Source organism: Hyaena hyaena, unplaced genomic scaffold (assembly GCF_003009895.1).
Source record: "Hyaena hyaena isolate Hyena2069 unplaced genomic scaffold, ASM300989v1 scaffold_269, whole genome shotgun sequence".
In the NCBI taxonomy this organism is placed as follows: Eukaryota; Metazoa; Chordata; class Mammalia; order Carnivora; family Hyaenidae; genus Hyaena; species Hyaena hyaena.
Genome location: NW_024080896.1, coordinates 6867 through 18973, shown reverse-complemented (window position 1 = coordinate 18973; position 12107 = coordinate 6867). Strand labels below are relative to the sequence as shown.

The 12107-nt window shown below is 40.3% G+C and overlaps 1 protein-coding gene across 1 annotated transcript; it reads right to left on the bottom strand.

Annotated features, from left to right (window-relative positions):
* Positions 1 to 5456: 5456 nt before the first annotated feature.
* On the bottom strand, positions 5457 to 10671 carry CTSV (cathepsin V). Its single transcript, XM_039245662.1, has 8 exons — positions 10431 to 10671; positions 9321 to 9457; positions 8893 to 9015; positions 8643 to 8789; positions 8258 to 8482; positions 7380 to 7545; positions 6602 to 6716; positions 5457 to 5850 (listed from the first exon to the last, which is right to left on the bottom strand). The coding sequence occupies exons 2-8, from the start codon at positions 9444 to 9446 to the stop codon at positions 5751 to 5753; spliced, it is 1002 nt and encodes a 333-aa protein (XP_039101593.1). The 5' UTR covers positions 9447 to 9457; positions 10431 to 10671; the 3' UTR covers positions 5457 to 5750.
* Positions 10672 to 12107: the final 1436 nt, after the last annotated feature.

Here is a 12107-nt window from a genome sequence, read left to right as displayed (position 1 = left end):
CTACTCTAGACTTACTGGTGTTATTTGTAAGACATCTGCATGTCAGAGGGTGGGAAAAAAATCCTATAAAAACTTAAGGGCTTCCTATCTCAGTAAGATTTCTAGGTGTTCAGTGATGTTGAGCATGTCAAGATATCCCTTCTATATGTAGCATAAATTGTTGCATCTGGCCTCCACAATAACCAGAAAAGAGGGAGAATGCCTAATGGGTCTCTTTGGATTTTGAAGGCACCATATTCCTCATTTGAGCATGCTACTCTGGTCCATTTACAGAGTAACCCAAAACACTGTTAATTTTGAGTGGGGCTCAGAACTAGAGAAGGCTGCATCAGGTCCAGGCTGCTATGCAAGTTGCTCTGCCCCTTGGGCCATATGATTCAGTAGATCCAATGATGCTTGAGGTGTCAGTAGTAGATACAGACGCTACTTGGAGCCACTGGCAGGCCCTACCAGGCAAATAATAATGCAGACCCTTAAGGATTTTGGGAGTGAAGTCATTCTATCCTTTGCAGATAACTACTCTCCTTTTGAAAAACAGCTTTTAGCTTGGCTACTGGGTGTTAGAGAATAAATGCTTAAAAATGGGCCACCAATCATAAGCTGCTCATCATGAACTGTGTATTATCTGACCCACCAAGCCACAAGGCCAAATGTGCATCGCAGCTCTCCATCATTAAGTAGAAGTGGTATATATAGGATTGGGACTGAGCAGGCACTCAAGGCACAAGTTACATTAGGAAAGGACCATTAAATGCTAATGGCCCCCACCCCTGCCTTCTCTCTCCCAGCCTCAACCTATGGTCGCATAGGGAGTTCTCTAAAATCAGTTGATTAAGGAAGAGAAAACTTGGGCTGGTTTATAGATGGTTCTATATGATATGCAGACACTAAGTAATGTGGACAACTGAAGGATGCTATGACCACTTTCTGGGACATCCCTGAAGGACAGTGGTGAAGGGAAATCCTCCCAATGAGCAGAACGTTGAACATCCAGTTGTTCATTTTGCTTGAAAGGAATAATGGCCAGACTTGCTATTATATACCAGTTCATGAACTGTAACCATGATTTGGTTGGATTATCAGGGTCTTGGAAGAAACATGGCTGGAAAATTGCTGACAAAGAGATCAGAAGAAGAGGTGTGTGAATAGAGCTCTCTGAATGGGCAAAAAGCATGACTATATTTTTGTCCCATGCAAATGCTCACCCAAGGGTAACCTCAGTAAATCAAGTGAATAAAATAACCTGTTCTGTGACTACCAGTCAACTTCTTTCCCCAGCCACTCCTGTCATTGCTAATGGGCTCATGAACAAAGTGGCTGTGGTGACAGACAGAGGTTATGCATGGGCTCAGCAACATGAGAATGTGAGCTCCATAAGAGAGGGACTGTGACTATTTCCTTTGCTCGTGTCCTCAGAGCCGACAGCACAGTTGAATGAGGAAATATATGAATTAAAATGTAGTACTGAGAAAAGAGACCATGGAGCAGCTCTTGGTAATAGTTTCTTATTAACTCACTTAAAAATAGTGATGATCAATCTATACCATGGAATACTACATGGCAATGAGAAACAATGAAATCTGGCCATGTGTAGCAACATGGATGGACCTTGAGGGTGTTCTGCTGAGCGAAATAAGTCAGGCAGAGAAGGACAAATATCATATGTTTGCAGGTATAGGAGGATTAGGAGGAGCTTGACGGAGGAACAAGGTGGAGAAGAAGGGCGGAAATGGTGGGGGAAAGGGAGAGAGGCAAACCATGAGAGACTCTTGAATGCTGACAAAAACTGAGGACTGATGGATGTGGGGGGGGGAGGGATGGGCATGGAGGAGGGCACTTGTGGGGATGAGCACTGAGTGTTATGTGGAAACTAATTTGACAATAAACTATTTGTAAAAAAAATAAAATAAAATAAAATAAAATAAAACAAAATAAAATAAAATAAAATGTAATCACAACCTAATGTATAAAACAATAAAGCTCTCAAGATAAAAAAAAATAGTGATGATCATGAACATTTCTGAAATTCTGCACTTCAAGTGATGGGAGAGAAACACACACACACACACATGCATGTAATATATGTACATATACATGTATGTATAATGTGTGTGTGTATATATGTATGTAAAAATACATATATACACTAATATTTGCTTCTTTAAGCTCCCAGAAGTTTCTGGTCTTAGATTTTTGTATTAGTCAAAAGGTAACGGAGTTTAGAAAAGAGAGTCAATTTCCAATTTTATAGGCAAAACATAAATGTGGTCTTATCACTGTAACTTTCATCAATCATAAATCACTGACAGAAATAGGTAAGTCTATACTTGCTTAAGATTTTGTAAGTATACCTTGGAGATGGTGAGGAAAATTAAGTGCAACAAATGGGTTTCCTAATTATAGTAGTTTCCCCTTATTTGTGGGTAATACATTCCCAGACTCCCTGTGGATGCCTAAAACTGCAGATAGTACCAAACTCATATACACATTTGACCCTTGAACAATGCAGGTTTGAATTGCATAGGCCCACTTTTTTTTTATATAGTATAGTTTTAATGAGTTAAACATAATGGTACTCCCACATGCTTCTACACAAGAGTTTACAAACCTTTGTATCTTAATGGAAATGTCACTTGAGAGATGTATACAAAGTGTAGTTTCAATGAGTTAAGCACAGGGGGATTCTAATATGTTTCTACACATAAGTTTACACAGACTTATATCTTAAAAAATATTATTTGAAAAAAGTTATATATATGCAATGTGGTATCAATGGTTTAAGCTTATGGCTTATCCTGTACATGTAGGCCCACTTACATGTGGATTCTTTTACAGTAATGTAAATGAATTTTCCTTATGATTTTCTTAACATTTTCTCTATTGTAAAAATACCATATATAATACATATAACAACTAAAATACGTATTAGTTACTTGTTGGTAAGGTTTCTGGCCAACAGGAGGCTATTAGTTAAGATTTGGAGGACTCAAAAATAGACTTTGGGAAGTCAAACGTTACACAGATTTTCAACTGCATGAGGTGGGGATAGGATTGGCACTCCTAAGCCTCATGTTATTCAAGGATCAACTGTACTGTTTTTTCCTATACACATATATGATAAAATTTGTAAATTAGGCCCAAGACAAGATTAACATGAAAACAGAATTATAGTATACTATAAGTTATGTGAATGTAGTCTGTCTCAAAATATCTTATTGTGCTATACTCACCCTTCTTATGATGTGAAAGGTGATTTATATATATATATAGTTTTTATATATATATAAAACTATAGTTTTATATATATATATAAAACTATAGTTTTATATATATATATATAAAACTATAGTCTGGACTATAGGAAATACTATATATATATATATATATATATAGTGCCTATGTGATGAGATGAAGTGAGGTGAATGACAGGCATTGTGATGTACCATCAGGCTACTATTGACCTCCCAGTCACCTGTCAAAAGGAGGATCACTTGCTTCTGGACTGTAGTTGACTAAAACCATGGAAAGCTAAACTAATTAAGGGGGGACTACTATACTCTGAGTCCTTTCTCTCCCCTAATAAGATGCCCAAGTGTTACAGCTACAAATCCACTAAGACAATTCCTCCCTCATGACTTGCCAAATTCTCTCATCTTTCTTTACTTCCTTTGAAATATTAACTAGGATAAGTAATTATTTGGATGTCTGGACTGTAAGGAAATACTGGTAGCCTGTTCTTCAGATTAGCTTTTGTAGTGATAAAATTTGTTTCCAGCTCTTTATTTCAAGTCTATTGGCTCCTCTGTAAATCTTTTAGATGAAAGATGTGGTTTGGAACTTTTCACAAACTTAAAATATAAAGGTCTTTGGAAGTTACAAAAACAAATACTTTAGACATCTGAGGGGTCCTCTCTGCTTTGACAGACTTGAAACTTCAAAATACAAAGCCATCATGTTTCCCTTCAGTTTAGCACCCAGATGTTTCCTTACTGTCTTAAGTTGTTCCAGGATTCTGTGGACACCTCTGAGCAAAGTAAGATGAAGGAATCCTTTCTTAGAGAAAACTCAGATTGAATACGGTAGATTGTATTTTCCAAAAATGACCATGGACAAAAGCTATTGAAGGTTTTGTGGGCTATACGATTCCAGTTGTCCTCAATCTCTCATTCCCTTCATAACAGAGTATGGCTAGATTAAATAGTTCACCAGCTTAGCCCTTAGGTATTCTTATTGATAGGGAGCATGATGTTTTAAAATACATGTACACATGCTTCTCTGACCTGCAGAATGTAGGTGTATTTTCGCAATTTTCCCCCTACTAATAAAAATACATGACTTCTGGGGAACAGGTTAAAGAAAATAATAATCCAAAACCCACCCAAAAGTTTGGCATATTTTCTTTCCGTCTTTTAAATATACAAATATATTGTCTTATTTATATTTACTACCTGTGCAACCATATGCTTAAGCTGTTTTTTTCCCTTCCGAGTTAATTCATGCATCCATCCATTCATTCATTCATTCACTCACCCATCTTACTAGGCCGGAAGACTATTTTTGTAGTCCACATTCATCTCTTGTGGATCTTTAACACATTTTTCCAGTTACTATCAAGCATGAGAGGCTTCATCATCATAGCCATTAAATTTACTTTTGCTAACACTAGGAAACAAATGAGGCTTTTCCTAGAAGAGTTATGTGGAAAAACATCAGAGACTTGGCAGAACAAAGACAAAACAGACTTGGTAATCCAGAATCTGGTCCTTATTCAACTGCAAAGTAGTCACATGGTCTTTACCAGCAATTCAAGGAGATGCTTCAGTAAGTGGCTCTGAGACTTTTTTCCCATAACCGTACTAGGTTTTAACAACTTGAGTCAAAGGAAGAGGATCTCCTTTTCTATATCTAAAACCCAAGACTCTTGGGGCGCCTGGGTGGCTTAGTCGGGTAAGCGTCCAACTTTCACTTAGGTCATGATCTCGCGGTTCGTGGGTTCGAGCCCCGCGTCGGGCTCTGTGCTGAATGCCAGCTCAGAGCCTAGAGCCTGTTTCAGAGTCTGACTCCCTCTCTCTCTGACCCTCCCCTGCTCACGCTGTCTGTCTCTCTCTCTCCTAGAAATAAAAAAAAAAAAAATTTAAAAAAAATAAAATAAAATAAAACCCAAGACTCTTTATGTCTACTTATTTTCCTAAGGAGTGAATTGTTAAACTATTAAAACTTTATTAAAACAATTTACCTTTCCCCTTCCAGATTGTTATATTTTGCTAGATTCAGGGTTGGGTCAACATAGCCAACAAGCAGCTGACATAAAATCTGCATATTTATCAGAAATTCTTGAGTGCCACCCAGAGTCCTTCTAATGCACCACTGCCGTAGTCAGTTATGTCTTTATAGCCCACTTATATTTCCCAAATATACAAAAAGTTAATGCACTGAAAACAGAGAAGTTCCACCTCTACACATTGAATTAAAATTTATTTTAAAAGGTAAACTTTTATATATCCTTTGAAAAACTGAAAATTCAAAAGTCTTAGAATTAAGTAATGAGTCTTCAACATTATAAAGCTATTTATAACAGTAATAAGGTAGTGGTAAAGTTTTACCTTATAAAAATGTCACAGAATTCAAATCACAACTTGGATCCTCAATGATTCAAGTGTCTTATCTTACATAAGGGTTTGGTCAGTTTTAAGATAAAAATTCCTTCAGATATGCTGTCCTTAAGTCCTCTCATATCACCGTCCATTGGCTTACACAATGGGATAGCTGGCTGCTGTGGCGATTCCACAGTGGTTGTTCTGGTCTTTGGCCATTTTTACATAGCCACTCCAGCCCCATTCTGGACCCCAGCTGAAAAAAGAAGATGTTTTTTGTTTTATACAAAGTATCAAGTACTTATTAGCTTCACTAGTTAATAGCTGATACTTAAAATAGGGCTTTCTATATATGTGATATCAGGCACTATTCTAAGTGCTGTTACGTATATTGTTAAGTATATCAATTCCCACAGGTCCTTAACTTTTTAAGATAGGAAACTGAGGCAGAGCTAGGATTCCAATGTAGCAGTCTATTTCTACAGGCTATCTTATACCTCCTCTCAAAAAACTTTAGCAGTGAAAACGAATCCAGACAACCTCCAAAGCCTCTGGGAGTTGGGAAGTAGAATAAAATGGCAGGGCAACAAATGGTAACAGGAAGGACACACAGAGCCCACTGACTCTTAGAAAATCCTTCAGAGTTAAAGAGTCAGCAGTGGTTCCCACTCAGTATTACTTGTTGAGAAACTGGACACAAAAGAAGGAAACCAGCTCTTAACCCTACAGGTGCAAAATCCTGTATCTGAAACTCTTGGGACCAGATGTGGTTCTGAGTAAAAAAAGTTCTCAAAATTTGGAAATGCAATGTTATATAATAATAAACCCAACAAGCTTGCTATAGAATCTTGTAATCAATCATTTTACCCTTATAAAAATGAGTGTTCACTCTAAGTGGGAGAAAGACTTCTGGGGTTCCAAAATTGAGTTTTGGATTTGAAATCAAATACTGATTCCAAACAAGCACTCCCTTTTCAATGTAATGTATAACATTTGGAGTTTTATACCTGTTCTTGACAATCCAAAATTTGTTGCTTGAATCTGTTCCTTCAAAGCCATAGCCAACTACAAGAACACCATGATCCAGGTCTTTGCTGCTACAGTCTGGATCATAATAAATGCCTAAAAGAGTAAAATTTGGGGTGAGAAATTTCAACTGACACATGACAGTAACTTACCCTATCTACCACAGTTAAGAGATAGCTCAAAATTCAATGAAATATCATTTAGTAAATTCCAAATAAAGCTTGAATATTTACTAAAAATAGTTATGGCTGATAAAAATGAAAAAGTCAAACTCAACTCACTAGAAATCAACAAAATTCCACTAAACCCAAAATATTTTCTATTCGAAAAAGATTTCCAATAATAAGATCTAGTCATCAAGGCTAAGGTGATTTAGCTACTTCTACTAATATTACTTAGCATAATCCTTTCTACTCCTAAAATGCCAACTAAGGAAACAGCACAAAACAAAATGATACTTGAGCCACAGGGTTCTTTACAGTCAATCATAAACATTATTTGGAAAAAGGGTCCAACAACTGAAGAATACTTACATCAATTATTTGTATTTACAGAATTACACAGCCATTTAAAAAATACTTAGGAAGAGCTTATCATGAGAAAATGTTTAAAATATGTTAAATGGAAACATTATATTAAATGCACACATTCAAAATCCTACAGTCTTAGAAAGCAGGACTCCAAACCAAAAAGACAAACATGGTGGTGTTTTCCAATTTTGCCTGCCTGAACTCCTATAATAAAAATACAAACACCTACCTGATTTATAGAACTGGAACGATGCATGGCCTGCATCAATAGCAACAGAGATGGGGCCCACAGTTGCCACTGCCTTCATCAGGGCCTTCTCCCGCGGAGGGATGTCCACGAAGCCGGTGTCATTGGCAGCAGAACACTCAGGCTTGTAGTTACAGGGATCTGAGTCCTTTTAAAGGTAAATGGGAAAGAAACTTATCAAACCATCCAGCTCCTGGGGAACATGAGTTCTAGGACCTCAAAACTCAGCAGTCTGCAGGGGCACCTGGGTGGCTCAGTCAGTTGAGTGTCTGACTTCAGCTCAGGTCATTATCTCACAGTTTGTGAGTCTGAGCCCTGTATCAGGCTCTGTGCTGACAGCTCAGAGCCCGGAAGCTGCTTCAGATTCTGTGTCTCCCTCTCTCTGCCCTCCCCTGCCCCTGCTCACGCTCTGTCTCTCTCAAAAATAAATAAACATTTAAAAAAAAAAAAAACTTAAAAAAAATAAAGACTCAGCAGTTTGCAGTTTAATGATTTCCAAGTCAGCTTTGTTGTGAGTCAATAACAAAATGTTTCTGGTTGATCTGACACTGAAAAATTAGCAGATGTTTCTTCAATGAAACCCCTTAGGTCTACTTGTCCATCAGAAACCTTTGGCTATGGAGAAATTATGTGCAGAATGGTGTATAAAAAGCCTCCAAGTTACACAGAATTAAGAACAGCTTTGTGCTAACCATCTAATCAGAGAACCTGTGCTAAGGCTGATAATTTATAGTGACAGTTCTGTCAGTTTGCATCTAAAATGTGAATGCTGAGTGAAGTGTCTGTTATCTCTGAAAATGTTCGACTTTCAAAAGCAGAGCTGGAATAACAAGATAAGCAAGATAAGGAGCTCCATTTACCCTCCCAACATATGGATAAGACTCCTCTGTGTCCAGGCCTCCATTTTCCTTAACATACGAGAAGGCATTATCCATTAGGCCACCATTACAGCCCTCATTGCCTTGAGGCCGAGAGCAGTCCACCAGGTTCTGCTCACTCAATGAAACAAGTTTGCCAGTTTTCCGGAACATCTGTCCTTCAAGAGCGCCAGTTGCACTAAAAGCCCAACAAGAACCACATTGACCCTGGAAATAAAAAAGTTACCAGTTTACAAGATAAATACATAGATTCATAATAACACATATATTTGAATATTCTTAAAAACAAAACAAAAACAAACTCCACTGTCTACCAAAGCCTTTTTGGCTTTATTCTTGGAAGGAGATCTGCTAAATATTATCATACCTGATTCTTCACAGGAGTTACATAGCCTTTCTCTCTCCAATCCACAGATTTGGGGATCTCAGCAAAGAGAGGTTCTTGGAACACTTTCCCTTTCTTGTGCTTCCGGTTTTGATAGCCATTGAAAACCTGCCTGAATTCCTCATTGGTCTTTAAGGAAAAGTAAGTAAAATGTTAAAAAGGCAACAGGTTATTTTGTTAAAGTACAGAGGAGAGGAAGCACAAAAAGTTCAGCAATCCGTGCCACACTCACCATGTCACCAAAAGCATTCATTGCCATTGTGAAGCCATGTTTCCCTTGGCTATATTCCCGATTATGCAGTTCAATCATTTTCATATTCTTCTCCCACACTACTCTTCTCCATCCTTCTTCATTCTGGAGACAAATATAAAACTTATCATCTGTGTTTCTACTTAAAACGCAGCTCATCTTTACCTAGTGGATTTGCAGACAGGGAAAAAAACCCATGGTCCAGGATGGCTTTATATTTCTGGAAGCTGTTCGCCAGCAACCACACAACAGGAATTATGCCCCATATTGTGCTCAATAATGGGTACCATGAAGTTACTGCCTTGGTAAAAGCTAACCTCTAGATGCTACTCTCTGGCTATAAACTCCCAATGCCAAGGGACTCTTTTTCACTGTGAGAGTCCCTTTGAAATGCTTCATATGTTACCAACCGTGCCATATAATCTCTTATGCGTTGCCTTCCACTGGTACCATTGTGTATTTAAGCTTTGATCGAATTTTGAAGCAGCTGAGGCTATTCCCAAGCAAAGGGCTGTCAGGAAGAGTGAAGGATTCATGTTTGAAAAACCTAGAAAGGAAAATTAAATCAGTATTTGATGAGACTAATCCTTTAAAAAAAGCCGTCCTATTTTCTCCTGAGATGTTGTGGAGTAAAAAACATTTAAAGTACCTTCCCAAATTTTTACAGGTCTCCTGAAGAAGGCTAAGGATGTGGGTGGAGAAAAGCAGGCCAAGGACTTGAAGGGATATGATTCAGCCATCAAAATTAAAAACAGGCTGACAAGTGCTATAGGAATTGAAACAATTCATTGTAATAGTGCAATGATAATTTAGGTTTTAATAGGGTTTCAGAATATTAAGGCAACTAAAAAGCTGTTGGTCCAAGTTCTTTGGTGAAAATACCAATGTGACCCAGGAAATTTTATTTATCAGGACACCTGATCCCAAGTAGGAGCAAGGATCCTCTGGAGTTAAGCAGCCACCTCACATCTTTCTTTTGACTAATATACAGCAAGGGGTGAGGCATGCTTCTCGAATCGAAAGCTTTCTTAAAGGCCTTCCCAGAAGGTGGGCAGCAGTGCACGCAGTGCTCTGCTGTCCCCGCATTTGGCCTCTGCCGCCAGAACTGCCATTAACTCCCCCCAAACTGAGGACGAGATCACGAAGCATGAGGGAGTACAGAGCCCTCAGTTCCAAACCAGGACAGGGCCAGGCTCTCCCACGGCTCAGAGCACCGTCCCGGGCCTAGCTCATAGGGAGAGACTATAGGCGGAGACTCCGCCTCGCTCGCCTCCCTCAGCTTCCAGAGGATGTTCACCACCGCCGTACCGGGAGCGTCGGGCCCCGCAGCCCGTGCGGAGGTCAGGCTGCCGTGTACCTCTTGGCCAGGCCTGGTCCCGTGGAGGCCCAGCTGACAGACCTGTGCCCGCCACGGCCCTGAGACGGACAGGCTCCTGCACAGCCTAGGACCTGCGGATGGTCTCAGTGTCGCCCTGGGTTCCCCAAACCGCCCTGCCCCCACTTCGCATCTCAAGGCTTACAGGACCCAGGCAGCGTCGGCTCAGCCTCACCAACTCCAGGCAAGCAGATGCTCTTATTCCCGCGGATCGCGCCCGAACCTCGCCGGTGTCCTGGGGTGAATCCCCTCCTCCGGTACCTGTCCCCAGACCAAGAAGCTGACCTGCGGCGCCCACAGCTGCGCAGGCGCACTCCACAGACACACAAACACACAACCCTTCCCAGTTTGCAGAGGCCGGGGATTGTGGCCCAGCAGCTCCTGACTCAGCCTTTAAGGCCTCGGGAATTCTGCACGCCCGGCCCGCCCTTACCGTCTGCCCGCGCCGCGATTGGCTGTGCCGGCATGTGGGCGGGGCCTCCAGGCTTGGGACTCGCAGCGCGTGACTCGGCTTGGTCTCAACTTGTCTCAGGACAGCTGGTCCCTGCTTCTGTGGGCCCTGGACATCGCTGAGGAGGGCGTGAGGCACCTCACTGGGGACCCGGATCAACTTATTACCCCGAATTCATGAGATCCGCGGGGAGCCCCTAGCGCATCTCTTTGCGGGTCCTGACGTGCTCAAGGTTTTGGTTAAAAACTCCCAGAGGACTGAGAAAGGTATATTCTAGGACAGTGTTTCCTGTTTATTCCAAGCAAAGGTGGGGCGGGTGGAGGATGCAGAATCCAAAGACAGATTTATGTTTCAGGATGGGATGTCTCTGGGTTTTGGAAAAATCTAGAGTGGATTGGAAATCCCCCAAATATGGGACACAATAGGCAAGACCAAGCCCTTGGAAGGAAAGGGGATGAACTGGTTGGGTGTACAGAGGTGTGGCATTTCGTAATGGCTTTTCTTCTGTTTCCCGCCCCTTCTCTTACCTCTCGAGACATTCACAAAACCAATAGAAAGGAATTATTTACAGAGAACAATTGGTTTCATAAAAAGAGGGGGGGCGCCTGGATGGCTCAGTCAGTTAAGTATCCGACTTCGGCTCAGGTCATGATCACACGGTTCGTGGGTTCCAGCCCACATCGGACTCTGTGCTGACAGCGAGCTCAGAGCCTGGAGCCTACTCCAGATTCTGTGTCTCCTCTCTCTGACCCTCCCCTGCTCACGCGCTCTCTCTCTCTCTCTTTCTCTCTCTCCCAGAAATAAATAAAACATTTAAAAAATTTTTTAAGAAAAAAGGGAAAAGCTGTTGAGAAGGATGGAAACTTTTATTTCCTTACACTCCCCATTAGGGATTGATTGTTAGGTCTTAGTATCCAAAGTACTTCTCTTGAGATATAAGGAGTATATACACTTTAATAATACTTAATGTGGTTATACAGTTTGAAGAAGTGTTTCAGTTGGAGAACAAATACATGTATATACATATAGTAGACTCTTGAACACCATAGTTGTTAGGGGCAACTGCTCCCCTTGCAGTTGAAAATCTGTGTTATAACTTTTCAACAGCCAAAACCTTAGCTACTAAATAGCTGCTGTTGACCAGAAGCCTTACTAATATTATGAACAGTTGACTAACACATATATTGTATGTTGTATGTGCTATATATGATTGTATTCTTAGTAAGCTAGAAAAAAGAAAATGTTACTAAGAAAATCATAAAGAAGAGAAAATACATTTACAGTACCGTAGCATATTTATCAAAAGAAATTTCGGTGTAAGTGAACTACACACTTAAAACCTGTGTTGTTCAAGGGTTAACTGTATATAGA